This window comes from Delphinus delphis, chromosome 13 (genome assembly GCF_949987515.2).
Source record: "Delphinus delphis chromosome 13, mDelDel1.2, whole genome shotgun sequence".
NCBI classification, from domain to species: Eukaryota; Metazoa; Chordata; class Mammalia; order Artiodactyla; family Delphinidae; genus Delphinus; species Delphinus delphis.
The window spans coordinates 50,096,997-50,123,791 of record NC_082695.1 but is presented as its reverse complement, the minus strand read 5'-3'; the positions used below and the strand labels follow the sequence as shown (position 1 = coordinate 50,123,791).

Below are 26,795 nucleotides of genomic sequence, written 5' to 3'. Positions count from 1 at the left end.
TGCTACCTAAAACAAACATCCATCTTCATTCCTCCATATATTCCCCCCTTCCCCTGATACCCCTAGTTTTATTAATAATCCCACAAGCTGTCAAATTATTCAAGCTGGAAATCACAAGGCCTTTTTTTCCTGGGTGTAGCATATCACATCAGTATCCAGGAATTCTTTTACCACGTAATGCACATCATCTTTTTATCCGTTATTTTAAAGCAGAAACCTATTACCTCATAAATAGATTTTACAAAAGGTTTTATAGTTAGATACAATTTTACATAAAACACACCTTTCTGCACCTTAATGGATAATCAATTAATACTTGATGATCATGGCTATCTTACTTGACAAAAAATTTAGTTCAAATTTTGACAAGGTGAGTCTTTATCTCATATATTCATATAAAACAATTATTTCCTTATACTTTTGAAAAAGTTACAAACTCCCCAGTCCTTTGTTTTCATCAATTTTTTTCTCTCAAATATAGATGTAGAGGTTTCTCAAGAAAGGTGATAAATGTCACAGAAATGATTAGGGAAGAACCAACATTATTGTCAGCTTCTCCCTCTCACATGGAATGGGTTTTTTTGGTTAAATAATTATCTTTTATCAAACTTAATATAATAAAAATTAAAAAAATAAAATTCTCGGGCTTCCCTGGTGACACAGTGGTTGACAGTCCGCCTGCCGATACAGGGGACACGGGTTCGTGACCCGGTCCGGGAAGATCCCACATGCCGCGGAGCGGCTGGGCCCGTGAGCCATGGCTGCTGAGCCTGCGCGTCCAGAGCCTGTGCTCCACAATGGGAGAGGCCACAGCTGTGAGAGGCCTGCGTACCGCAAAAAAATAAAAAAATAAAAAATAAAATTCTCCCCAAATGTAATTGGACTTCCTATCACTCAGTAACTATCTTATAATAAATCAACTTTGGCTATTCTGTTTCCATAACTGATGTTGCTAAAAATTACAGCAAATAAATTACACTTACTCTGCACTAGGCATTGTTCTATGAGTTTTACCTGTAACAGCTTATACCACCCTTACACCATTCCTATGAACAATTCTGGATTGTTTTCTGACATAAGAGATCTGAGCCTCCAACCCTTGAGGATACTACTGACAACTAGATGTTAAAAGTAGAGTTCTCCAAGGATTGGAAACCATTACTTCCCAACAACTGTTTTGGTGACAATGAACCTTGATCAGCAAGACGTGGCCCAGCTGAGACGGGTGGTCAGAGAGTGGGTGGGCCTCTGGTGGGGCCTGATGGCACTTCTCCAAAGTGCAGGGGAGGGGTGGAGAGAAGCCCCGCACACTCGGTGAGGAAGGACCTTCTGTAGAAGGGGAGCTGTGATGTTTGGTCCCTGGGCAGAGAGGATTCTGTCTGGTTCAACGCATAAAGTGGCATCTTTGAGCTGCTCTTCAGGCTGGTTTTTCCACATGTTAGATTGCTAGCGAAGACAATTTTCAGGGAATATCCCCCTCCTTTGTAGTAATACATGTGGGCTACCTCACCTACAGAGTGTGTGAGATGATTTTTGAAGGAAATGAAAAACCAGGATGACTAGGGGTGAGTTTTGGGAACAATTCTGTTCTTTATGATGTCAGGAGGCAGGAGATCATTTAATAGGTTTCTTTGGTGGGAGTTAACTTTGAAGAGTCTTTGCGGAAGGGAAAAATTAGGAACATTAAAAAAAAAGTTGAATCAGATGTTCAAAATGGTAATTCTATACAGCTTTAAGGCTATGTAACCAATTACCGGCTTTCTAGTGAACTATAGAATGGTGGTGATAATACTTGTTTCAATGTTCATATTGGAATGGAAATAGGTACCAGACTTGGTTACTCAAAATCTGACACTTAAAAAAAGTCATAACAATATATGAACGATGCAGTCAGGGGAAAATAGCCGCACTTTCAAGGTGTCTGGAGGCAGATGGGTAGGCATGAGAGCTCAGGGTTGGGGGACACGCAGAGCTGGGCCTCACGCCCGGCTCCACCTGCCATGCGACCTTGGCAGGTCAGTACTCTAAGACAGTTATTCCCAAAACCATGATTTGAACAACTGAATAAACTGTTTTTCAGTATCTGCCACTGAAAAAATGATTTTGTGATCAAGTATGTTTGGGAAATACCAGATTAACAAATTTGAATAGGTTTTCTTTACTGAAGGACTTCTCAAAGCCTTTTAACATAGACTCTTGGTAGGGATGGGGACTGATAGTACAGAAGGATATAATGCTGCTTTTTATAAAGCAGCATTTCCCAAACATTTTTGGCCATAAAATCCACCCCTCCTCCCCTATCCCTTGCCTTTCTAACAGGCACCTTGAGAGATATCAGACACCAGCATTCTTTAGAACATAGTAAGTGGGAAATGTTGCTGCACAAACCTCATTTTCTCATCTGTAAAACAGGGATAACACTCTCTCTCACATTTGCTGAGATCCCTTAGTGAGGTAACACATACAGAGACCCAGCAGAAACCGACACCTAGTAGGTCCACAATAGCTGTTGGTTCTCCTTAACTCAGGTGTACAACAGCTGTCACTAAAATATTATTTTCAACCTTATGAGTTGATGATTGTGAATGCACTCATTCCTGGGAAACCAGGAATGAAACCAGGCAAGAAATCAGAGCCTAAGTTTCTTGGTTTCTGCTATAGTCTCCAGAATCCTGGCACCTCCAGAATCCTGGCACCTTCATTAGGGTAGACAATGTAAGCAGTTAAAGGATTCTTAGAATCTACTATTACGGCATCTAGATTTACTTTTTCCCCTTCTGCCGTGAGGGTAATACTGGTTAGATACGAGAAAGGGTATGAGTGTTAGTCGTTAACAGCACAAGCTCTCAAGCCAGACTGCCTGTGTTCAAATCCTGTCTCTTCCATTTTGTGGTTGTGACCTGAGCCACGTTGCTTAAACCATTTATTTGTGCCTTAATTTACTTACACGTGAAGTGGGGGAAAATAGCACCTATCTCAGAGTGCTGGGAAATGAGTTAATATTTGTAAAGCATCAGACTGGTACTTGACATAAAGTTCATGCTCAGTAAATTTTAGGGTGGAAAAGTAAATGGTCAGTCCATAAGCCTGGCTACACTGTTAAGAGTCTGGATTATTTGCTTTCTGTGTCTGCTGTTTAGACAATTCACCTCTTGGATTAACAACAACTAGATATCACAATGAAACACATTTATTCAGTTCCAGGTCCCTACAGGAGCTATGAGAGCCAGACTTTGTGGAGCCAGACGTGCTAAATGTACACATTCCGATTTCCCTTTCTGCTCTAAAATCCTATGACTTCAGGTTTCCCTGGGCCCTTGTAACATGACAAGAGGTACCTGATAGGCTAAATTCCAGTCCTAGCAAAGGAAGGCTCACAGAGGTGGAGCTATCACAAGCACAAGCTCCCTAGCTGCACTTTGGCTGGTGCTCGAGAACAACCCCGGTCCCAAAATCAGAGCTTCGACCTGACAGTGTGGCCTAGTATTAAGGACATAAATGCTTAAGACCAGCTGCTTAGTTACTAAGGTAATAACAAGCAGGCCACAGAGGGTAAAATCTGTTTCTTATATAGAAAGCCGGCTGGCAAGAGGCAGGTAAAAGGCAAGCTTGCCTAGGCAATCATCTACTGTGTGTTAGACAAGTGGCTCTTTGTAATATGCCTATATTCTGACCTAGCTAACAATGCCTAGGTGTTGTCCAAAATTGGGTCAGTTCTGGAAAAAAAAAAAAAAGCTCCTCATTCTTTATTCTGAAGGCAAGCAACTGCTATCAATCTTCCCATGGCATCACCCACGCTGGGCCTTTCTTGACTGGAATGAGGCCCCAGCAAAGGGAATGGATACTCACTAATGAGACAAGGAACTCCGCATACCCTCGCTTGTTTGAGGTGACTTCCTTAAACCACAACAAAGCTCAGAGGCAGGGAGCTCAGGTCAACCATGAAGTAGCCTTAGGAACTACCAAGGACAAACAAGGAGTCTGTGCTCGCTCTGGCACTGGAAGACACTGCAACCAGGCTGATCAGTTTCTAACTCACCACCGCGCAGCTCCCCGCTGTGATCTAGCTGCTCTACCGCATCCTACTTTTCCACGTTACATCTCCTCCTCTTTCCCCCATCACCAACACCTGCTCTTTACTCTCAGCCAACGATCTTGTGTTCAGCTGAAGAAACAAAGCTCACCAGAGAAGTCCCTCACACTCCCACCTCAAACTACCAGCCTCCAGCTCTCAACCCACAATTTGCCTGACTTGGCCCCGGCCCCCACTTCCTTCCAGCTGCGTGGATGAACTGCCCACCCTCCAGCCTCTACCTCCACTGTGCACCACAGCCCATTCCCCCACCTACTAAACGTGACTCCTGGACTCCTGCAAGCGGTGGCTCTTTTCTATCTTCACATTTTCTCTTTTGTGTCCTTGGCAGCAGCACAGTTTCATCTTAGTAAAAATAAACAGAAAAAACCTTCTTTAACCCCATTTACCCCTCCAGCTACCACTCATTTCTCTGTTCAGCTTTACAGCAAAATTTCTTATCCACACTCATGATCTCCACTTCCTCTTCTCCTGATCTCCTGTGAAGCCATCAGAGATTCCGTCCCTACAGATCTCCACCGGAACCCACTTGACACAGTGAGATGGAGCCTCCTGACAGCGTCTCCCTCACCAATCCAACGGCTGGTTCTCAGGACTTGTCTCCCTCCTTTCTCTGCAGTGTTCCACACGATGGATCACTTCCCTCTTTCTTGAAGCAAGTCCTTCACTTACTGGGGCATCACTTTCTTGGTTCTTTTCCTATTTCAGAAATAGTAACTGTTTTTTTTTTTTTTTTTGGCCATGCCATGTGGTTTGTGGGACCTTAGTTCCCTGACCAGGGATAGAACTTGTGCCCCCTGCAGTGGAAGCACAGAGTCCTAACCACTGGACTGCCAGGGAATTCCCTCTCTTCCTATTTCAATGCTCTCTCCTTCTCAGTCTTTTTGGCTGATTCCTTCTCACCTTCACAATTTCTAAATTGTGGAGTTTTTTATGGCTTGGTCCTCAGTCCTCTTGTCCATCTACAATACATTCACTCCCCCTGCAAGGTGCTCTCATAAAGTTTTGTGGTTTTAAAAACCACCTATATACTGCCAACCCCTAACTTTAGATCTCCATCGCAAACTTTTGTCCAAGCTGCAGGTTTTTTAATGCAAATATCTATCCACTATCTTTACCTGGATCAAATGTTAACATGTCCCAGACTGCACTGCTGAGCACCTTCTGCACCTGCTCTACAGGCCTTCCCATCTCAGTAAGGCCAACTTCACTGCCCCAGAGTCTCAGTCAGAATCTTAATATAATCCTTGGCTATTCTTTTCCTTTCACCAATACACCAGTTCTACTCTTGTTCCCACAGAGTTCTTTTTGACATAGCAGACAATCTGATCCTTTTCAGTGAAAGTCTGCTCATCTCTCCCTGCAACTTCCCACCTCAGAACAAAACCCAAAGTCCTTACTATGGCCTACAAGCTCTATGTGATTTGGCCCTCACTACGTCTTGACCTTATCTTCTTCTGCTCTCCCCCTGTCCACTATACCCAGACAATTGGCCTCTCTGCTGCTTCTGGAATGTGCCAAAGTACATTCCTGTCTTAGGGCCTTTGCACTTGTTTTCCTTGTGCCTGGAACACTCTTTCCCCAGAAATTCATCTGACTTGCTCCTTCACTTCCTTCAGATCTCTGCTCAAAAATCACCTTATAAGAGAGGATTTTTTCAACTACTCCACATAAAAGAGCACCACCACTCCCGCCCACAAGTCATTCTATCCCCTTTGTCCTTACCACCACCTGACACCGTGAATATTTAAAAAAAAAAAGAAAAATCTGTCTTTCTCCAGAGACTGTAAGATCCACAAAAGCAGAGACTTTATTTTATTCACTGTATTCCCAGTACTTAAAATAGTATCTATCAAATAGTCCGTATGCAAATATTTGTTGAATGAATGAAAGGAAGGAAGAAGTGACAACCTCCTGCAGATCGGGGGTGGGGGGGGCCGACTTTTCCTGAATGTCAGGAAGATTCAGTCCTGGGGTGGGACCTGGATGTGGCCCTGTCCACACAAATCAACATTCCCTGTCGTGACTTACAAAGAAAATTTTGCCCTGCTATCAATTCCTGTCACAGAAGTGTTGAGTTTTTCTTTTTTTCTATTTGGATTCACATGCCTTCAAAAAGTCAATTTTATAATTTAAAGGTTTATAAAGATTTGCAATGAACTGCAGACAGACCCAGTAAAAACAAAGTTTCTTTACTATAAGCAATGCACTTTCATACAGTATTTCCTAAGCTATTAAAAAATGTTGGCCATAAGTAGCTAAATTGATTTATAAACCACTTCTGGGTTGTAATCAGAAAATTGAAAATCACTGCCTTGACCTAATAAAAAGAGGAACCTTGGGGAATTAGAAGATTATTAAGAAAGGAGAACCAGAATCTTTATGGCCCCCTGGCTTGAGGTATTGCACTGTAGTAAAGAAGAGGAAAAGTACTTTCTCAGTAGTAACACATAGTAGTCCAACACTTCTGCTCCAACAAGTAGAGGGAAAAACAGCTAAATTGCAGAAATCCTATTTTTGAGTCTATTAGAGAGCAATGGAAGCAATTAGGGTGAGGTGAACTATAATCCCAGAAAGGGAAGAGCCCTCCCTAGGTGAGCTGACAATCACCAGATGTCTTCCTCAGTAAGGACATTTGCTGATGGTGCAGGCTGAGGACAGGGTGTGGCCCAAAAGGGCCTTTTCCTTAAGGAAAGAGCACAGTGATGCTGGTTATGTGAAGGCTAGCATGACAAAATAAAAATCAGAGGAGCCCCAAATACGAGGCCATTCCCCTCATGGGACATTTGCTGTGCTGTCAGTGGATGGGAAGCTGTGGCTAAAAGGGAGAATGAAATCCTCCACATCTCAAGAGGGAAAACTGTCATTATATGTAGATGCCATGATACTATATATATAAAACCCTAAAGACTCCACACAAAAACTACTAGAACTGATGAACGAATTCAGCAAGGTAGCAGGATAGAAGATTAACATAACAGAAATCGGGTGCATTTCTTTACACTAACAATGAAATATCAGAAAGGGAAAGTAAAAAAAAACAATCCCTTTCAAAACTGCATTTAAAAAAAACACCTAGGAATAAACCTGACCAAGGAGGTGAAAGACTTATATGCTGAGAACTATAAAACATTAATAAAGGAAACTGAAGATGATTCAAAGAAATGGAAAGATATTTTATGCTCTTGGATTGAAAGAATTAATATTGTTAAAGTGGCCGTACTACCAAAGCAATCTATAGATTTATGCAATTCCTATCAAATTACCCATGACATTTTTCACAGAAGGAGAACAAATAATCCTAAAATTTATATGGAACCATAAAAGACCCAGAATTGCCAACACAATCCTGAGGAAAAAGAATACAGCAGGAGGCATAACTCTCCCAGACTTCAGACAATTCTACAAAGCTACAGTAATCAAAACAGTGTGGTTTTTGGCACAAAAACAGACATATGGACCAACGGAATGGAATAGTGAGCCCAGAAATAAACCTACACACCTATGGTCAATTAATCTTTGACAAAGGAGCCTAGAATACACAATGGAGAAGAGACAGTCTCTTCAGCAAGTGGTATTGGGAAAGTTGGACAGACCGCGACATGTAAATCAATGAAATTAGAACACACCGTCATATAATACACAAAAATAAACTCAAAATGGCTTAAAGACTTAAATGGAAGACATGATACCATAAAACTCTTAGAAGAGAATATAGGCAAGACATTCTCTGACATAAATCATACCAATGTTTTAAGTCAGTCATTCAAGGCAATAGAAATAAAAACAAAAATAAACAAATGGGACCTAATCAAACCTACAAGCTTTTGCACAGCAAAGGAAACCTAAACAAAATGAAAAGACAGTCTATGGACTGGGAGAAAATATTTGCAAATGATGTGACCGACAAGGACTTCTAAACTGTACAAACAGTTCATACAACTCAATAACAACAACAAAAACAGCAAAAAAAAACTCAATCAAAAAATGAGCAGAAGCTCTAAATAAATATTTCTCCAAATACATACAGATGGCCAACAGGCACATGAAAAGATGATCAACATAGCTAATTATTAGAGAAATGCAAATCAAAACTACAACGAGGTATCACCTAACACTGGTCAGAATGGCCATCATTAAAAAGTCTACAACTAACAAATGCTGGAGAGGGTGTGGAGAAAAAGGAACCCTCCTACACTGTTGGTGGGAATGTAAATTGCTGCAGCCACTATGGAAAACAGTATGGAGGTTCCTCAAAAAACTAAAAACAGAGTTGCCATATGATCCTGCAATCCCACAACTGGTCATATATCCGGAGAAAACTATAATTTGAAAAGATACATGCACCCCAGTGTTCACTGCAGCACTATTTACAATAGCCAAGACATGGAAGCAACCTAAATGTCCAGAGACAGATGAATGGATGAAGAAGATATGGTACATATATACAATGGAATACTACTCAGCCATAAGAAATAATGCCATTTGCAGCAACATGGATGGACCTAGAGATTATCATACTAAGCAGAGTAAGTCAGAAAGAGAAAGACAAATACCATATGATATCACTTATATGTGGAATCCAAATTATGACACAAATGAACTTATCTACAGAACAGAAACAATCTCACAGATATAGAGAACAGACTTGTGGTTGCCAATGGGGGGTGTAGAGGAGGGATAGGGAGTATGGGATTAGTAGATGCAAACTATTATATATAGGATGGATAAACAACAAGGTCCTACTGTATAGCACAGGGAACTATACTCAATATCCTGTGATAAACCATAATGGAAAAGAATATGAAAAAGAATGTGTGTGTGTGTGTGTGTGTGTGTGTGTGTGTGTGTGTGTGTGTGTGTGTATATAAATGAATCACTTTGCTGTGTAGTAGAAATTAACACAACACTGTAAAGCAACTATACTTCAATAAAATTAAAAAAAAAATCTTCCACATCTCCTGGTGCTTAGGAGACAAATTCCTGCTAGACAGAAGACCTGAAAAAATAACAACTGGTTCCCCCCACTGAACAAGGTGGGAGGCTAAAGTATACTAATCTCAAAACCTCAGAAAGGCAAAACTTTCAGGGTTGAGGAGACAAGACCCCTCCAAGAAACATACATGAGCCAGAAGTGAACTAAGTCTTCCCTAAAACTGCAACCCAGCCCCACCTAGCTCAATCTTTGTTATGGATTGAATTGTGTCCCCACTCCAAATTCACATGTTGGAGTCCTAACCCCCAGCACCTCAGAATGTGACATTATTTGGAGACAGGTTCTTTACAGAGGTAATCAAGTTAAAACGAGGTTCATTAGGGTAGGCTTTAATCCAATATGACTGGTGTCCTTATATACAGGGCAAATTTGGGGACAGACACGTACACAGGAGAATGCCATGTGAAGATGAGGGCAGAGATCAGGGTGACGCTTCTACATGCCAAGGAACACTGATGATTGTCGGCAAACCACTAGAAGCTAGAAAGAGGCAGAGAACAGATTCTTCACAGACCTCAGAAGGAACCAAACCTGCCCACACTTTGATCTTGGATTTCTAGTCTTTAGAACTGTGAGACAATACATTTCTGTGTTTAAGCCAGAAGTGGTATTTTATTATGGCAGCCCTATGAAACTACTAAAACCCCTGACTTGATCAGACCCCTGGACTAAAGAGAAGGACCCATCTAGATTTCCTACACACAGAGCACAGCTTTGGCTGGGAACCAGAAAGAACGGCTATCGACAGTCTAGGAAAACAGTGGGACAGGGCACAAGAAATACTTCCTTGTGACCATCCTGGTAGTTATACCAGAAGGTAAGAAGGCAAGACTCTCTCACACCAGACCCTATACCATGGGCACCCACAAAGATTAAAAAGGCCAAACTCCAAAGCACAACTAATTGTGTCGGCTAATTATAAGCACTAATAAGTAAATTATTTCAGTTTCAAGAAGATCTGCTGCTGAATTCTAAGAGCAATGACTAAAGGCATCATCAGAGATAAGTATGCTAACCAACAGTCTTTCCAACCTCCACGCCCACACTGAGATTTTGGACTCCCAAGGGAAAATAAATGGGTGTTAAAAATACAACTTATTATAAATGGTCTTTCAAGTTTCCTTGTCAGTTCTTTACAATTTATCTTTACTTTGAAGTTCCTCACACTTTAATTTGGGCTAATTAATGCTAGAACATTAGCTTTAGGAATATATGGTTTCAACTAAATGGGCCAGTTTGTTAAAATAAGAAGTCTATCAAAGACACTAATATACTGTAACAAAAGTCCAACTGTGAAAGGTGAGAGGTAGAGCATTCTTATTTTAACAAAAATATAACATGATAAAAAATTAATAAGTAGACTGCTTCAACAAGAACTTTCTCACATTTGAGATAACTTTAATACGAAGGTACTCCCTTGTTAGAAGTGTAACCTCTATTCTTTTTTATAAATCAGTGAGAACATAATAACCACACAGAATACACACACACACACGTTTTTTTTACCTCTCCCAAAGAGAAATAGTGACGTGGAATCTGAGAATCGGGATAGATATTCTCTAGGTACCAAGAGAAAGGTCTGCATTGAAGTTTGTGTCTTAGACCAAGTCTTGATGATATATCTCCATAATCTACCTTTGTAACACCTGTTAAAAGAAATAAGTGACTGAATTATTAATGTTCCGTTAGGTAACACATTTCTATTTATATATTGCATCTAAAAAGCCAGTCAAACAGGAAAAGTAGTATCATTTTGGTGATGTGTGACTACACAAGTGACATACCATAAATCCACCTCCCAAAGTATAAAACAAGGAAATATATGTGTTTTTCAAAGAAAAATTAAATTTATCTGAGAATGATATATATGCTAATAATATTACATACAAATGTAAGTTATAGGGGGTCAGAAAAGTTTAATATTTGTTAAGGCAAAAACAAAAATAAAGACCAATTTTGCCCAAATATGAAACAGAGGTTAAACAGAGCAATTGTTTCCAGTCAGGTTTCTCTCTCACAGCTCACTGAATTGTGTGCGCTACCACTGCACAGTCTTGTGGTGATTGAAGAGGATGGGATGGTAACAATGCCAGGCAGATTTATAGCTGATGGAACAGCTGTTGCCACAAAACTCAGAAGAGGAGAGAAGTCCCTGGAGGCATGTTACAGGGCTCTGCACTGGCCTTGAAATACTTGACGCTTTCATATACATGTTAAATGTTGCAGTTAGGTTTAAAAAAAAAAAGAACATGGAAAGCACCTGGACCAATAGTGACTTCTGCAAGACTGGATCATGTATTGTTACTGTTAATGACATATACCAGGCATTCTGCTAAGCACCTTCTATATGTATGTGACTTCCTTTACTCCTTACAACAACTTATGAGGTAGGTGTCTGGCCTCTGCTCAGAGGTTCTCTTCCACTCCTTCTTATCTCTCTTCAGAATGCATTAGGATCAGACCAAGAAAGTTAGTTTTGTAATTCTAATGCAAGATAATGCTAACCTGGAGAAATTATATAGAAGAAATTCTTGAATTCATCCATCCACACTTCTGCAAGTCGTCTGTTATTTTTATTGATAATCTGCCCTGTGCCTCCTGGAAACGTGTAGGGTGTAGCTTTCCGAAACACATGTCCAACATGTGAGCAAGTAACAATCTCCAAAGTTCCTCCACACTGCCAAATCTGAAAACAACAGCAAAGAAGACCAGTTTTAAACACTGATAATTATAAAAAAAAAAACGGTTCACATCTTATTGAGTTTCATAGCTGGAATTTCACAGAATCAAGGGCGTACAGTGGAGCTCCTGCTATATGGTTCCAAAGCCAGTGCTTCCTCAATTTTTGGTTCTGATCAAACCAGAAGTTGAAGGTTAAATTCAGGAAGATAGGTAAATGCAAAATACAGAAAAGACTTGAGGTCCACAGCAGTATTTCTCTAACTGCAGGCCGTCACTCTTACAAGGGTCATAAAATTCAAATTTGATGAACTGCAACCAGTACTAACAAGGATATACTGTTTCATGAAATGTTTATATTATGGGTTGTGTGTATATTTATTAATATGGTTCGTGGTCAAAAACTCTGACCATGCAGTATTCAGCCAGAGTCCTATCTGTTCCTCCTTCTCCAAACCTGTCACAACCTGTACATTAAACAGAACCTAGGAATCTAAACTTGATTACTCGTGAGTTATTCAGTGGACAGTGAGAGCACACTCTATGGTGTTTGTGAGAATAAAAACAAAAAAGGGGTAAAAGAAAGATCATTAACTGGTTTCACATCCTTAACGAAATTATCCTTTCAAAATACATTTTTCCGTAAGTCAAACATCTATTTTCAATTAAAATACATTTTGAAAAATTTTGATTTTGTTAAATATTGTGTGCCTGCCTTAACATTTTCACAGGATCATAAAGTGATACAGCTAAGTAGGATCTCCAAGATGATCTGGAGTTCAAACCTCTCCTTTTATAAAAAGCAAAGCTATCTACCAGGAACACAGCAAGCTAGCTGGGTTAGACTTCAGCGCAGTTCAGTGTGATTTCCACTATAGGCCATGTGTCTAAAGTTCATTATTTGCAGAAATACACTATGTCATTTTAAAAATATGTTGTTTTTTGTGAACAGGAAATGCATAAGACTTAAGGTTGACTGGGTTACCATTCATTTAGAATAATTTCAGAATTCTTTTGCCTTTCTCTTTTTTTTTTTTTTTGCGGTACGCGGGCCTCTCACTGTTGTGGCCTCCCCCCATTGCGGAGCACAGGCTCCGGACACGCAGCTCAGCGGCCATGGCTCACGAGCCCAGCCGCTCCGTGGCATGTGGGATCTTCCCGGAACAGGGCACGAACCCGTGTCCCCTGCATCGGCAGGCGGACTCTCAACCACTGCGCCACCAGGGAAGCCCGCCTTTTTCTTTTTATGGGGAAAAATATAAAGCTGGTAAAGTGACCAGGTTTAAATAAGAGAACAATTTTCAAACCAGAAGGACAAAGCATATTAAAGAAAGTGAGATTATGTTTTTGGCAGTTAAGTAACAAAGTAGCATCTACAAACTATGTGTTATTTTTGTTTATTTTTAGAGTTTGAATCACTTCCTTGAAAGTAACAAATTAAAGACAACAGGGGAATCTTGTATAAGTTTTACAGGTGGACTAGTAATCTAACTAAATTATTTGCTTAAAATAGTTTATAATGAACCTTTAATAGTATCACCAAACTTTTTATGGGCTGAAGGCTGTGAAGTCTGATTAAACTCGTATTAAATTCACTTTTTAATTTTTATTTAGAGATAACATAAATATTTAAAGCATATCCATATTTGAGGTTATACAGATTACTTTTTTCAAAGGGAACTTACCCTAAAGGAAATTTCTAGGTTTTCTCCTCCCCAAATATCCATTCCAGCATCATATGTTCCAATTTCCTGAAAGTAATCTCTGTCTATTGAAAAAAGGCCTCCTGCCATTGTAGGTGTTCTGAAATTCAATCATAATACTATACCGTTAATTGTAACAATTTAAAATTTACTATCAGTTTTTGTTTTTAAAAGTAGTTTTGTAACTGTTTTTAACTACAGAATAAATGCTTATTCTCACACTCTGCAGAAACTTTCACAGGCTCCCAGGGCTTTCTTTGTTTTTGTGCTGGACCTGCACTCCAGTTGTGCTGCCACAGCTCCTACCTGGACATCCTTCTCTGCCTGGACACCCTTCCCTGCCCAGTCCCAAGGGCTCTTACTGTCTTCAGTACCTTTCTTGATCCTCAGGTCCTGACTGAGCTTCTACCCCAAACTCCTTAAATTGAAGCTATTTCTCATAATCCTCTCCATCTGACTGTGTATCTACTCCATAGTTCCAAGCAACCATAAATGCAGTTGACCACATTAACCAACTAGACTCACGTTAGCAGCTCTAACACGCCAGGTTCTAAGGGGTGGCAAATATTGCAAAGATGTAAGACTAAACAGGAGGAAAGCAATGAAGCCCTTTCCCTCAACCTTTAAGGAAGGAGATGAAGTACAGAATAAAATCAATATACTCCTCCTAAGTAAGGAGTTCATCATCCTCACCAAGTATGGTAAATTCTCTGCCTCAAAACATGGCCTAGGTATGTAGAGTGGGTGGGAATAGGTAGAATTAAGCAGAGAAATGATAATGAAGGAGGATTTAAATAAATGAATACCAAATATTGGTTTCCTTGAAGAATGAATATGGAGAAAAATTGGGTTCCAACTAAGAGACCGTAATTAAGTTCCAGGGACAGAGGACACTATGGAGATCATATTTTAGGATGAACTGGCTACCTATGTAACCCTAAAACATACTCATTCCATGCACTGGTGAGGGTGGCAGCATTTGCTTTTCCAGTAGAAACAGTTGTTTCCACAAAGAAGTTAGGACTTACTTTGATTTTAGAAGAGAAAAAAGAATGAGAAAGTCTAATATCTTAGGAGTCAAAGGAAATAAATAGGCTGACACCCTGCATTATCATTTAGTGCAGCGGTTTCTTGACCTAGGTTTGGGGATCTCTCTAAATTTCCTAGACTTGTATGTAAACCCTTCTGTTTGCACATGTGCATCCCTGCCTCCCACCCCCAGTCCCACTTTAGAGAAGACCCAAAGCTTTTATCAGATTTTTCAAAGAAGTCAATCATGTATGGAATGTTTAGTGACCCCTGGTTTAGATGGTGATTTGAACTGTCACCAAAGGAGTGGAAAAGTCCCTTTACTAGGAAAGGACTCGGGCTGGCTAGGGAGAAAGAGCATAGAATTAGTGAAATCTCTCTTCAACTTTGTCAGAACTGGACTTAATTCAAAGGAAGACAGATCTGGGAAGCCTTCTCCTCTCCTGGAGAGGAGAAGGCTAAAAAGCCTGGTGCTGCAGGAACTCTCAATTACTACAGAAGCAGCAGGCTGATGCAACTGGAATCCTAGGATGGCTCAGAAGGCTCAAGGTCTCTATCTAAACGTCCTGAATAGCATGAAGGTTTTTATCCCTTTCTGAAAAAAATCTATATAAGACCAAATATAGAACAAAAGAAAAAGCAGAAATGCATTAATGGAAATCCTTTTTTATACTTTTGCCAATTCTAGTTATTTTTATATTTGAAACAAGCTTTTTCTAACCTTATCAGATGGTACATATCTGAATTTAAAATCTTACATTTTACATTTTATTACCCAGTTTTAGGTATTATTTTCACATATTGGCACTTACAATTAATTAAGGGATGGTTTAAGTTAAATATTATTATCCCTAACAACTGAATTAAAGCATAAATTACAGATGTGCAAAACACTGTTCATATAGGAATGAAAACATATGCATGTCACTATCATTTCTCACAGGAACTAGATTTATAGAAATGAAAAATTCGAATTTTATTAATTCATCAGAGGAAAAAAATCCCTCTTTGAAATAATGATATACATGAAAGATGGCTCTTAACTACATATATGGTGCACAAATCCTTCATGTCTTTCAAAATACACATATAATCCTTCTAATATGATCCCCAATGCTTCACAATCCCCTGCCAATAACACATTAGGGAAAATGTTTGACAAATCAGTTACCTCACAGGAAGAGTTCGATCACCTTTCCTTCTGTCCATTTCTCTTTGGGGAACAGGATACCAGCGAAAATTGAGCTTCCAGTTGAATCCACCATAGGTCATGTCAGAACCTGCCATGTACTCAAAAGTATCATCACTGATCACATCAATGATAGGACAGACCACTGTCTTCCTAAAATCATAAAAGCAAATTAAAAATCTTTTAAAACCTTCTTTTTTGAGGGCTATGGTAACAATTATATAACAAGTGTATACTAAGTGTTTTTAAAATAAAAATACATTCTATTATGTTAAGGACAATGGTGAAAAAATTCCCTGCTATATCCTACCAAGCTAGCATCATAATTATTTATCATATTTATTTATAACTTATTGAAAATAACCTTCCATCCCTCTTCCATTCATACTTTTATATATTTGCCACATGTAAAAGTACTTCAAATATTTCTACAGTATTCAAAAATAACTTTTAATGACTATATATTTAATAATTCTAATGACTACATATTTAATAATTTTAAGCTAACAATTTTCTTAATAAATGACTTCTGGACATTTGTGTTTCTTATATATTTTTGCTATTAAGATACTAAGTGACCATGTTCATATATACAATATTTCACTTTTGCTTTAAGAGTGAACTTCCAGGAGTGAGATAAGTGAATTAAAGGAAAGAACTTTTTGTGGCACTACTCAACTTCTTTCCAGAAGTGTTATATGTATATACAGATTCCTTATAATACTATCAACTTTGGATGTTATTTTCTTGCAATTTTGTTACTATAATAATGTTACACAGTATCTCTGGATTAAAAAAAATTATCTTTTCTAATGATTAGAAAGAGTATTTTTCCTGCAGTTTGTATTTCTTCATACAAATTGTCTGAACACGTACTCTGAAACATTTTCCTTTTGGTATTGTGATTTTTATAAACTTGAAAAAACACATATGCCCACAACCCCTTCTAAGAAACAGTGCCCTCTGCTCAGAGCCCTTGGGAGCCACATTTTAGAGTATGTGATATCCTCCCCATCTGACTGGTGTCTTATTTGAGGAATCTTTCCTTACTCCCAAATCATATTCTCCCATATTATCTTCAAAAACAATTATATTTTTGCCTTTCATGTTTATCTTTAATCCTTATGAAACTGATTTTGGGCATTACATGCAGTAAGGATCCAACTTCGTTTATTTTCCTTATGGATGACCAATTGTTCTAGCACTATTTATCTAACGGTCTTTTTTTTTTCTGCTGCTGTAATCATAAGTGCCTGCTCTGTCGTAAATCAAGTTTTCATAGAAACATGGAGTGGCTCTGTTTCACTAGTCTATTTGTGAACTCCTGCATCAATACGTCACTGCCACAATTAAAATAGCTTTAAAATAAGTCTTGATGTCTAGTAGGGCAGGCCCAGTTGTACTTGACTCCTCTTTTTCAGGGGTATTTTAGCTATTTTTTAAAATGTGTATTTCCAGATAAATGTTAGAATCAGCCAGTTTCTCCAAGAAAATTCTGTTGACATTTTCAATTAGAAACACATTGAATTTATATAAATCAATGTGGAGAGAAATGACATTTTTGTATTGACTTTTCTATCCATGAACATTATCCTTCTCTCCGCTCAGATTATTTTCCAATGAATTTCAACAGTTTTCTATTTCATGCATCATTTGTTAAACATATTCCTAATTATAGCCTATGATTTCCATTGCTATTATAAATGGTATCATTTCTTTTCTTCTTTTTACATTATATTTTCTAACTCTTCCTGCTGGTATGGAGAAGGCAACTGACTTTTCTATGGTGATCTTATGTTTGGCTACACTGCTAAATTCTTATTATTTCTACTACTTATAGTTTACTTTTCTTCGTAAAAAAAAAAATCATTTGCAATTGACAGCACTTGCTTTTTTCCTTTCCAATTCTTGTACCCTTTATTTCTTATATTATTGCAAAATCTAAGGCTTCTAATAATACTGAGTAACAGTAGTAATTCAGGGCATTCTTATCTTGTGCAATATCTTCCAAAAAATACTTTCTGCATTTCTCTATTGATATGATGTTTGCTAGTTAAGGGTGTGTGTGTGTGTGTAGCTAAATTAAATTAGTTTAGCATCTTAAATTAGTAAATTTACATTCTATAATAGTTTACTAAGTATTTCTAATCATAAATCAATGTTCATTTTAATCATAAATGAACACTTTTTTCTGTATCTACTAAAGTGATTAGAGTTTTAATGACAGGGTTTGTTTTTGTTTTTGTTTTTGCAGTACGCGGGCCTCTCACTGTTGTGGTCTCTCCCATTGCAGAGCACAGGCTCTGGACACGCAGGCTCAGCAGCCACGGCTCATGGGCCCAGCCGTTCCACGGCATGTGGGATCCTCCCGGACCGGGGCACGAACCTGCGTCTCCTGCATCGGCAGGCGGACTCTCAACCACTGCGCCACCAGGGAAGTCCTAATGACAGGGTTTTAATCACAGTTTCAGAAATATGTTAGCAGGGTATATTATGTGAATTGGTTTTGTAATATTACACTAACCAAGTAGTGATGATATGCTACATATATTGATATGTTATATGATATGCTTTACTTATATATATAAATATATATATGTTGATATGATATTAATAAATCTCAGTTGGATTCAGTTTGCTGGTGCTGTGAGATTTTCGTATTAGCGTTTGTGAGTGGGTTTGAGTAATTTTCCACATCTGTTCTGGTTTCATATCAAGGTTATACTAGTCTCATAAAAACAGCTGAATTGGTACCCCTTTTCTATGTTCTGCTTACAAATTCTTAGGGGAGATCCATTTCCCCTCCTCCACCCCATACCAAGGTTGAAACGGCCAAGTTGTCTTTGGTGTGGTGGGATTCATTTCTCATTCTAACACAGAAGTACAGACATCAGGAGCCTCGCTTTATACAGGTGTTTGCTATTCGTCTTCCCACTGTAGGCGGGGCCCAGGCCTTGGCTCCCATCCTCCCATCTGTTTGTCTTTCAAGGCAGAAGCTCAGTGTCCCCTAAGTTCAGCAGAAACCCTACAAGTGAAAGCTGGCTTTAGTGCCTAGACTACTTTACTTGTTTGCACTTTGTTCTGAGATCTGCAGAATTTCTTACTTTGCTGCCAACTTGGTGAGGCACTTAAAAATGTTTTGGGGGGACTTCCCTGGTGGTCCAGTGGTAAAGAATCCACCTTACAATGCAGGGGACACAGGTTTGAACCCTGGTCAGGGAACTAAGACCCCACATGCTGCAGGGCAACTAAGCCCACACGCCACACATACTGAGCTCTCGCGCCTCTACTAGAGAGACTGTGTGCCGCAAACTACAGAGCACACGTGCTCTGGAGCCCATGCGCCGCAACTACAGAGAGAAAAACCCGCATGCCACAACTAGAGAGAAGCCCATGCGCTGCAATGAAAAATCCTGCGTGCCTCAATGAAGATCCTGCGTGCTGCAACTAAGACCCGACGCAGCCAAAAATAAATGAAATAAATAAATAAAAAATAAATCTTTAAAAAAAAAATGTGTTTTGAATTTATCCAGCACTTAGCTTTTTCAGTTGGAAACATTATTCAGGATACCTAATCTACCACACAGCCCAACTGGAAGTTGTTGTGGTTGTTATTTCAGCCAATTTCCCTTTCATATTTCTGTCATCACCTCACATTGCTTTCTCTCCATGGGTCCAGGCTCCTGCTTCATAATGGTTACACATTGTCTTTACGCAAGCAAACACTTCCTAAATCAGTCATCTGTTACATATAGAAAACAATTTACAGAAATATCCTATTTCTTCTTCAGGCAGTGTTCTTCTTCCTAAAGCTACTGTATCTTCTCATTGCCCAGGCAATTCATCTTTGAAAGGGGAGAGATGGGGACTTCCTTGGCGGTCCAGTGGTTAAGATTCCACGCTCCTAATGCAGGGGGCATAGGTTCGATCCCGGGTCAGGGAACTAAGATCCCACATGCCGGGTGGCGCGGCCAAAAAAAAAACTGGGCGTGGGGGGGCGGGCAGAGATGTAGGTCCAGCATTTGCTTACAAACAGAATAGATGCAATGACTTTGGCTCCCACTATGCTCTACGTGACTAGTAAAAGTTTACCCTGCTGAAATCTAAACCTTAATGTTGACACAGACAGCCTCTGGTTCAAACTTCAATGACAAGCAGAAATTCAACTAACATAGGTCTTGCAGACTGAAGTTAGGTTGTCTCCTCATATCTAGGAGCTAAGGCCAAGCCCAGCAGTAGGTAATTCTTTGAAAATTGTGCATCATGAAAGACTACAACCATAAGCTTGCACTGTTCCCAATATTCTACCTGTATTATCCAAGATTACAGTCCTTTTCCATAAACAATCAAGCATTTCAGGAGACAATGTGTTATCTCCCCACCCGCTTCTACCTTGTGCTATAGGCTAAGAGATACAGTCCCAGTAAGGATGCAGACAGAGAGATGACCTGCTCGCGCCCCAGTGTCAGCCTTAGGGAGCAGGGACAAGTAAAGGGCTTTATCCTACCTTCCCTGAGATCCGTGTCTATCTGTTCTGCTCCCGTTTAGTGAAGAGAGCATATAGTATACGTCCTAACATGTTTCCTAATCCATCCTCATTAACAAGACAGTCTGCAAACATTCCTTCCAGACTTTAGAACGTGGTCTTATTCATATTTGGTTTAGAGTACTCTTCATGGGTATTTTAAAGGAAAATATTTTTATATTTATTTAAAAACATGGAATTTTTCAACTTACCATAGTTTAGGACAAACGCACTGAAAACAATTTATAGACTCCAGAAAATTACCTGTCATGTTTGATCCTGGCTAAGAGAGGCTCCAGCCACCCCACTGTACATTCACAGTGAGCATCTAAAAAGGTGATCACTTGGCCTTTAGACACTGCAGCTCCTTTTAACCTAGCTCTGATCAATCCAGAACGTTGCTCCATTCGAATTACGTGAACTGGTACTTTTAATTTTTTCACATAACTCTCTAGAGGTCTTTTCAAAAAGTCTGAAAATTAATAAAACAAAACAAATTTTAAAAACTGCGAGCTGGCATTATCCAGATGGAAGGCAATTTTAGTTTGCAATATTCATTCAACACATACCTACTGAGCACTTTCAGTGCGCTCCCTGACTCACAAACCCGTTTCACTTAGGAAGCCTTTTTATTTCCTGAGAGAATGTACCAGAACTGCCTCTCCTTTGTTACACGAGGAATTAGGGGAGAGCCTCTGAGCTCAGGCTCAGTCAAAGGCACGTTACCACACTTCTCTAAGCAGCTCTCCGTCAGGCTCAATTCTCCTTTTCTCTAATCATGCTTAAGGATCAGGAACAGAAAGAAGGTAGTGCAAGAGAATTAAATCCAGACTTCAATAGAGAGAAAGAACACAATATGCAATAGCTGTTAGAGTTCGGAAAATTGTGGGGTTTCTTCAAAGGCAGAAACAAATTGTCTTATAGTTTATCACAGTCTCTGACTATGTAGTTCTTTTTCAGGAGGCGGGAAATGAGGTCAAGCTAGATGAGAATGCTGGACTGGAGCTATAAGACCAAACAGAACCCTTACCAGACAGGTCGGTCGAAGCAAAAAAGGTTTCCAGAGGGAAGGGCAATTGAAGAGGAAGAGAGAAAGGGAGAGTGAATGGGTGATGAAGTCAGCAGCTATCCTAGAGAGGTCAGATAGAGGTTATGCTCCTAAGCCAAGGAGTTCCTGCCTCCAAAGTACACAATTGATTTTAAAAAGCAGAAAAGGTTCCACTTCCTCAAACCAAAGACAGGAACCTTTTCAGATCAGGTTAGTTCATGGTGCTTATGCCAGAGAAGTGACAGATGGTGATCAAATGTCTTTCCAATTTGTCCCCATACCACAGGTACAAGGACAGTCTCTCTAGTGAAGGAAAAACTTGACATGGAGCTACTAGGACTCCTATGACTAGCTCTGTCCTGGGACCCCAGTAACGAAGGTCAGGGTGTAAGTATTAAGGGGCTCTTTAAATACTAAACGTGGGAATCCAAAGGGCTCCCTACATAGCGGAGAGGGAAAGACAAATAGTAGTGGAATGGTTCTGGCCCATTGGATACTGGTTAAGACCTGACTGATTCAATAATGGAATAATCAGGACTATGAAAACTGTGAAAGAAAAAAAGGCCTCTGTGTCCCACTACACCAGAACACCAATCATTTCCATGTCTGCTAATACACTTCCTAAAATATCTGGGCTAAAAAGAAAATCTGAAAAATATGTGGAGAACTCCTATCTGATCACCATGATTTTATGAACCAAACCTTAGGGTCAGAAACATATATAACTTGATTCTGAGTAAAAAAAGGTGAGGGTAGTGCCAACCCCAATGAAAAACAACATTTTACCACTTTATGCCTATTTAGTACAATGCCAGGTTCTTTACATATTTTATTTCATTTAATCCTCATAGCAACCCTATGAGATGTCATTAAACATGTTTTAGATATGAAACTCTAAGGCTCAGAATATTAAAGGAACTGATCAAGATGACACAGCTTATTAAGAGGTAGATCCAAGATTCAAACCAGGTCTGCCTGACTTCAAAGCCCCTCTTTTCACCCGCAGCAAGAAATCCTAGGAGGGAACTACCGAGAGAAAAATTCAGGACTGCGGATTCACCCAACCTGATCCAAATTTAAATTTCTTTATGTCCAGAGTTTGACAGAATCTCATGTGGTAAGGTGTGAGATATATTCTAGTACCTTAGACCAGTCAAATTCGGCTGTGTCACACTGGGTTGCCCAGTAAGTCTTCCCCAAAATATTAGACCGTTTAAAGTGCTTATTAAGAATCAAAGCAATCTAATCCCTGAATTCTGTATCTTTGAAAGTTATAATATTCTGTCCTGTCTATAACTAAAATGAAAAATGCATGATTCTCTGGTCTGGTAGTTGAAAAAAGTTGCTATTCAACAAATTTTCTTGGCATCTTTGTTTGATGTCTTTGTGGCTTTCAGGCAATATGGCTAAGAAATAGGTATCTTCCTAACACCTGATACAGAATTATGGACTCAGGGCTAGGTGGGGGATTAGGAACTATTTATTCAAACCTCATTTTATAAAAATGAAGCCATGGAGGGGTGTTAAGTGATTATGATTAGAAGGTACTATGTCATCTAAAAATAAGAGAGAATCTTATTAGAGTATCTTTACAGCTATTAGTCTATAAATGGATCCCTAGGCATCTCTGCATCAGGGAGTTGGGAGGCTGTCAGAGAGTGAATGTCAGGGAAAATTTCACTGCTCCTAGCAACATCTGAGAAATCTTAGCCAGAGCTCTAAAGAGCAGTAGAAAGAGCAAAGAATTTAGAGTGTAATAAATCTGACTCCTAATCCCTACTTAAATAAGAACCTCTGTTTCCTTTTGTGCAAAATGAAAAAAACAATAGTCATCTCAGATTCAGAACACTATATCAACTCTAAATCTTAACGTAACCTTCTGAGATGACAACTGCATAACTTTGAACATGAACTAGGGATTCATCCAGACTCCATCTTCATTACAGACCCCTTAACAGTAAAGTTATGACAGACATGACTACATAGCAGTTAAGAGGTTAAACCCTAGGTTTATGTGAAGTCTCATTTTGCTCAATCAATAAAATAGGGATAATTATAGCATCTACTTCATACTTAATAAATGGAGCTACTGACAACTCAGCAGGTTCACCATGAAATCCAATACCCTGAGGCCATGAGCAGACTATGCACACTACACAACCTAGTTAGGAAGTCTGTGCAGACACGGAGTAGAAATAAGGATCAACTGACTGGTAGATTATTCTTTCCTTCATTCACTGAATATATTCTGGACTGTCTACTGTGCGATAGGCACTGTGGTCACCGAGGAGATAATGGTGAGCAAATAGTCCTGATGGAGTCATAGTGCCCGTCTGCGGGGCAGGGTTGGGGGAGACAGTCATTAAATAGACAAGTAAACAGGTTAATCTCTGGGGAGAGCTGTGGGAGTACAGAGTGTTCTGAGAGGTGCTCAGAGGGACATGACCCGGTTGCAGGAGGTCAGGAAAGCCTAAGTGTAACTTGATTCTGAGGAAACATACAAGAGGAACTAGGGGCTGGGGTGGGCAGGGAATGATCTGAGATACGTCTGGAGGTGCAGGCAGAGGCCAGGTCCTGCAGGCCTTAGAAGGAAGGCTTCTTTTTCTTTTAATTGAAGTATAGTTGATTTACAATGTTTCAGGTGTACAGCAACGTGATTCAGTTATATATACATACATATTTTTTTCAGCTTCTTTTCCATTATAGGTTATTACAGGATACTGACTATAGTTCCCTGTGCTATACAGTAGGTCCTTGTTTAGAGGAAAGGTTTTAATCAGAAAAGTGACACGGTCAGGTCTGCACGTTTAAAAGCTCCCTCTGTACGCAGCATGAACAGACAGGATCGGGTGAGAGTGTTTGTGGGGAGACTAATTAGTCTATTTCATCGGCCAGGTGAGAAATGACGGTGCCATGGCTGTGCCTCATGAATAGGAAAGAGCGGACTTAGAGAGCTGGCTCTGGTTCCTGGGCCCAAAGTTACCACCTAAACAAGAAAGTTAGATTAGATAATTCTCAATCTGGATAGCAAGACTGCAGTTATAACCACAAAAACACAATGCCCAGGGGTTCCCAAATATCAGAAGTGGTGACCCAGATGCCTGAGACTTTCCAGGCAGGAAGATACAGAAGAGCCAGGTCCCTGATCAGGGCTGTGGGGTGACGCTCAGGGTCCTGCTTAGTGACTAAGCCCGACGGGGCAGCGAGGCAGACACCTGCCCACACGTTTCCAATTACAGGTTTACAAAGGCTGGGGTGATTCAGAAGGGCCTACATGAGGGAGGTAAAAGAGAACCGGGATACGTGACTATCTTTGTCACTTCAGGCTGCAGACATGTTAAGTCTTGCTGGTTAGGCCACATCCTACAAAAACTTACTATTTCACAGCCTTCTCAGGCACTCAACAAAATAATGGAGAAAACAAAGGGGCGAATGGAAAAATAAATCATTTCATCTGAGGAAAAATATCTCTTCTTGAGGAACATTTAACAAATATCAACATATAAGTAAAAGTCACTTGCAGGATAGATGTCTGTATGAATCACTGCTAAAATTAACTTCAGCTAATTTTCTTAAAGAGGGATTAATTAACTCCTAGCTAACAATTATCCACGTGGGGTTTATGCTTCTGTCAACAGTAATTATTTAAGTGTGGTATTCTTAATTTATAACAGCTCTCATTCATTTTGACATTAATTACATTATATATTATTATTAAATGTTTTATGTAATTATAAACTATCTCCTTGATTAGACTAAGGAAGTAAGCTACAAGGCCCTTGAAACAGCAGGGCTGTATCTTATTCTTCATTTGTACCTCTACAACCTGGCAAAGTAAGAAGATTTAAATTGTTATCAATGAGTAAATTATTCCCAATAATTAAGACAGGAAATGATTAAATTCATCACGGTTAAACATATATATTTAGTGTGGGCACAGGGAGGAGAAGGTATAATACTTGACTAAACTATTTTAGCAGATGCAATGAGAGATAGGTGAGAAAGTTGAAGATAATAACAAAAAAGGTTGAAAAGATGGGTCATGAAGTTTAAGGCTGCCTAAGCAAGGAAGGAAGAGCCGTTTTCCGTAGTTCCCTCCAAATTTTTCTCATGTGAGTATAGGAATATTGGGGGAAACACATGACACCAATGATGAACAGCTGTGCTGTGAAAAAAAAGCCTGTGAAAAATTCTGAGATTCTTGGAAGAATGTCTGGGCAAGAGCCACTGTAGAGATTCATCATGAGATCAGAAACATATTATATACCACTTTTTCATAAGTTCCTTCGTCACCCTTTATGTACCTAGCTATAGATTATTCCTGAACTTAGGAATAGAGGAAACGGAAAACCTAAGAAGAATCTGGAGAGCTAAGGCTCAGCCAGCTCAGGCTCTGTTTTGCTGTCAGGGATGCTTCCCACTGTACATGGAACTAAATCTCTCTATTCATGGCTCTCAGTCAGAGCCAATCTTTCTCCACTGACTCAGGGCTGTAGCTTCCCACAGAGAAAATCCTGACAAAATTACGTGTTTTTTTTTCACTGTTCTGCATAAATTTTTATAGATTTCTTTTTAAAACAAGATTAAGATGTGACACAAACTAAATGCTAATTAAAGTAATATTTTAAGTTTCACAAGGGTGTAAATTTTTTGCATATGTGAAATGAGTCCAAACATTATAAATAACTTTTAGGATAAATTAGAAGTTTGTATAAAATTATTAGGTTAAAATGATAGCAACTAGTTTTTTAACCATAATGACAAAAGGTGTAGCATATTATTGGCATTAAAATGTAAAATTTACCTCTTTCACTGGCATCATCTACTAGAACAATTTCTTCTAGCATGTGTCTTGGTGAGCGATTAATGACACTATGGACAGTTCGCAGAAGTGTGCTCCAAGCCTCATTATGGAAAACAATCACCACACTTGTTGTAGGAAGATTATCTGGATACACCTTTGTTTTACACCTAGAGACAAAGCAAATGCCTTTGTAAAACTGTTACAATAGCATAATCAAGTAAGGGGTAACAGAAGAATAAGACAGGTGGCTCTAGTGGTGCAACTCTCAGTACTTCATTTATTTAAGTTTTGGTTAATGTTGCATGTTTAATAAAATAGTACCTACTTAAAGTTATATGGTTAGATTAAAACTATTTTTAAAGATGTTAATTATATTCTTAAAATCAGACACCTCTTTCCTGACATGTTTTCTGCTGATTCGTTTTAATGGGTAATGTACTAAGGCTACATTAATCCCAAAGTGAACGTATCTCAAGAATCCCATTAGACAAAAAATCAGAACCACTACAGTCTAACAGTTTAATAATCTAAGCAAAGGATTACCTTCCACAAAGGAAGTAAACTAAAATTTACTGAGTATCTATTATGTACTGGTCACTGAAACTTCCTGATAGTTCTGTGGGGTATGTGAAGCCACATTTCACAGATGAGAAGCAGAGGATGGACCAAGGGAGGGAGCGGCAGGGCCTGACTGGGAACTCCACAGTCTTGATGCTGCCCCCTCCACAA

General features: G+C 39.3%; 1 protein-coding gene across 2 annotated transcripts in view; it reads right to left on the bottom strand.

Moving 5' to 3' along the window:
- GALNT1 (polypeptide N-acetylgalactosaminyltransferase 1) overlaps nucleotides 1-26,795 on the bottom strand; it is a 127,935-nt gene that overhangs the window by 9,925 nt on the left and 91,215 nt on the right. For both annotated transcript variants that reach the window (XM_060028903.1, XM_060028904.1), the window contains 6 exons: nucleotides 26,067-26,233; nucleotides 20,479-20,686; nucleotides 15,672-15,842; nucleotides 13,454-13,571; nucleotides 11,595-11,775; nucleotides 10,596-10,735 (listed from right to left, as the gene is read on the bottom strand). In XM_060028903.1, coding sequence (XP_059884886.1) covers nucleotides 10,596-10,735; nucleotides 11,595-11,775; nucleotides 13,454-13,571; nucleotides 15,672-15,842; nucleotides 20,479-20,686; nucleotides 26,067-26,233 — 985 coding nt within the window. The remainder of the gene's footprint in view (nucleotides 1-10,595; nucleotides 10,736-11,594; nucleotides 11,776-13,453; nucleotides 13,572-15,671; nucleotides 15,843-20,478; nucleotides 20,687-26,066; nucleotides 26,234-26,795) is intronic.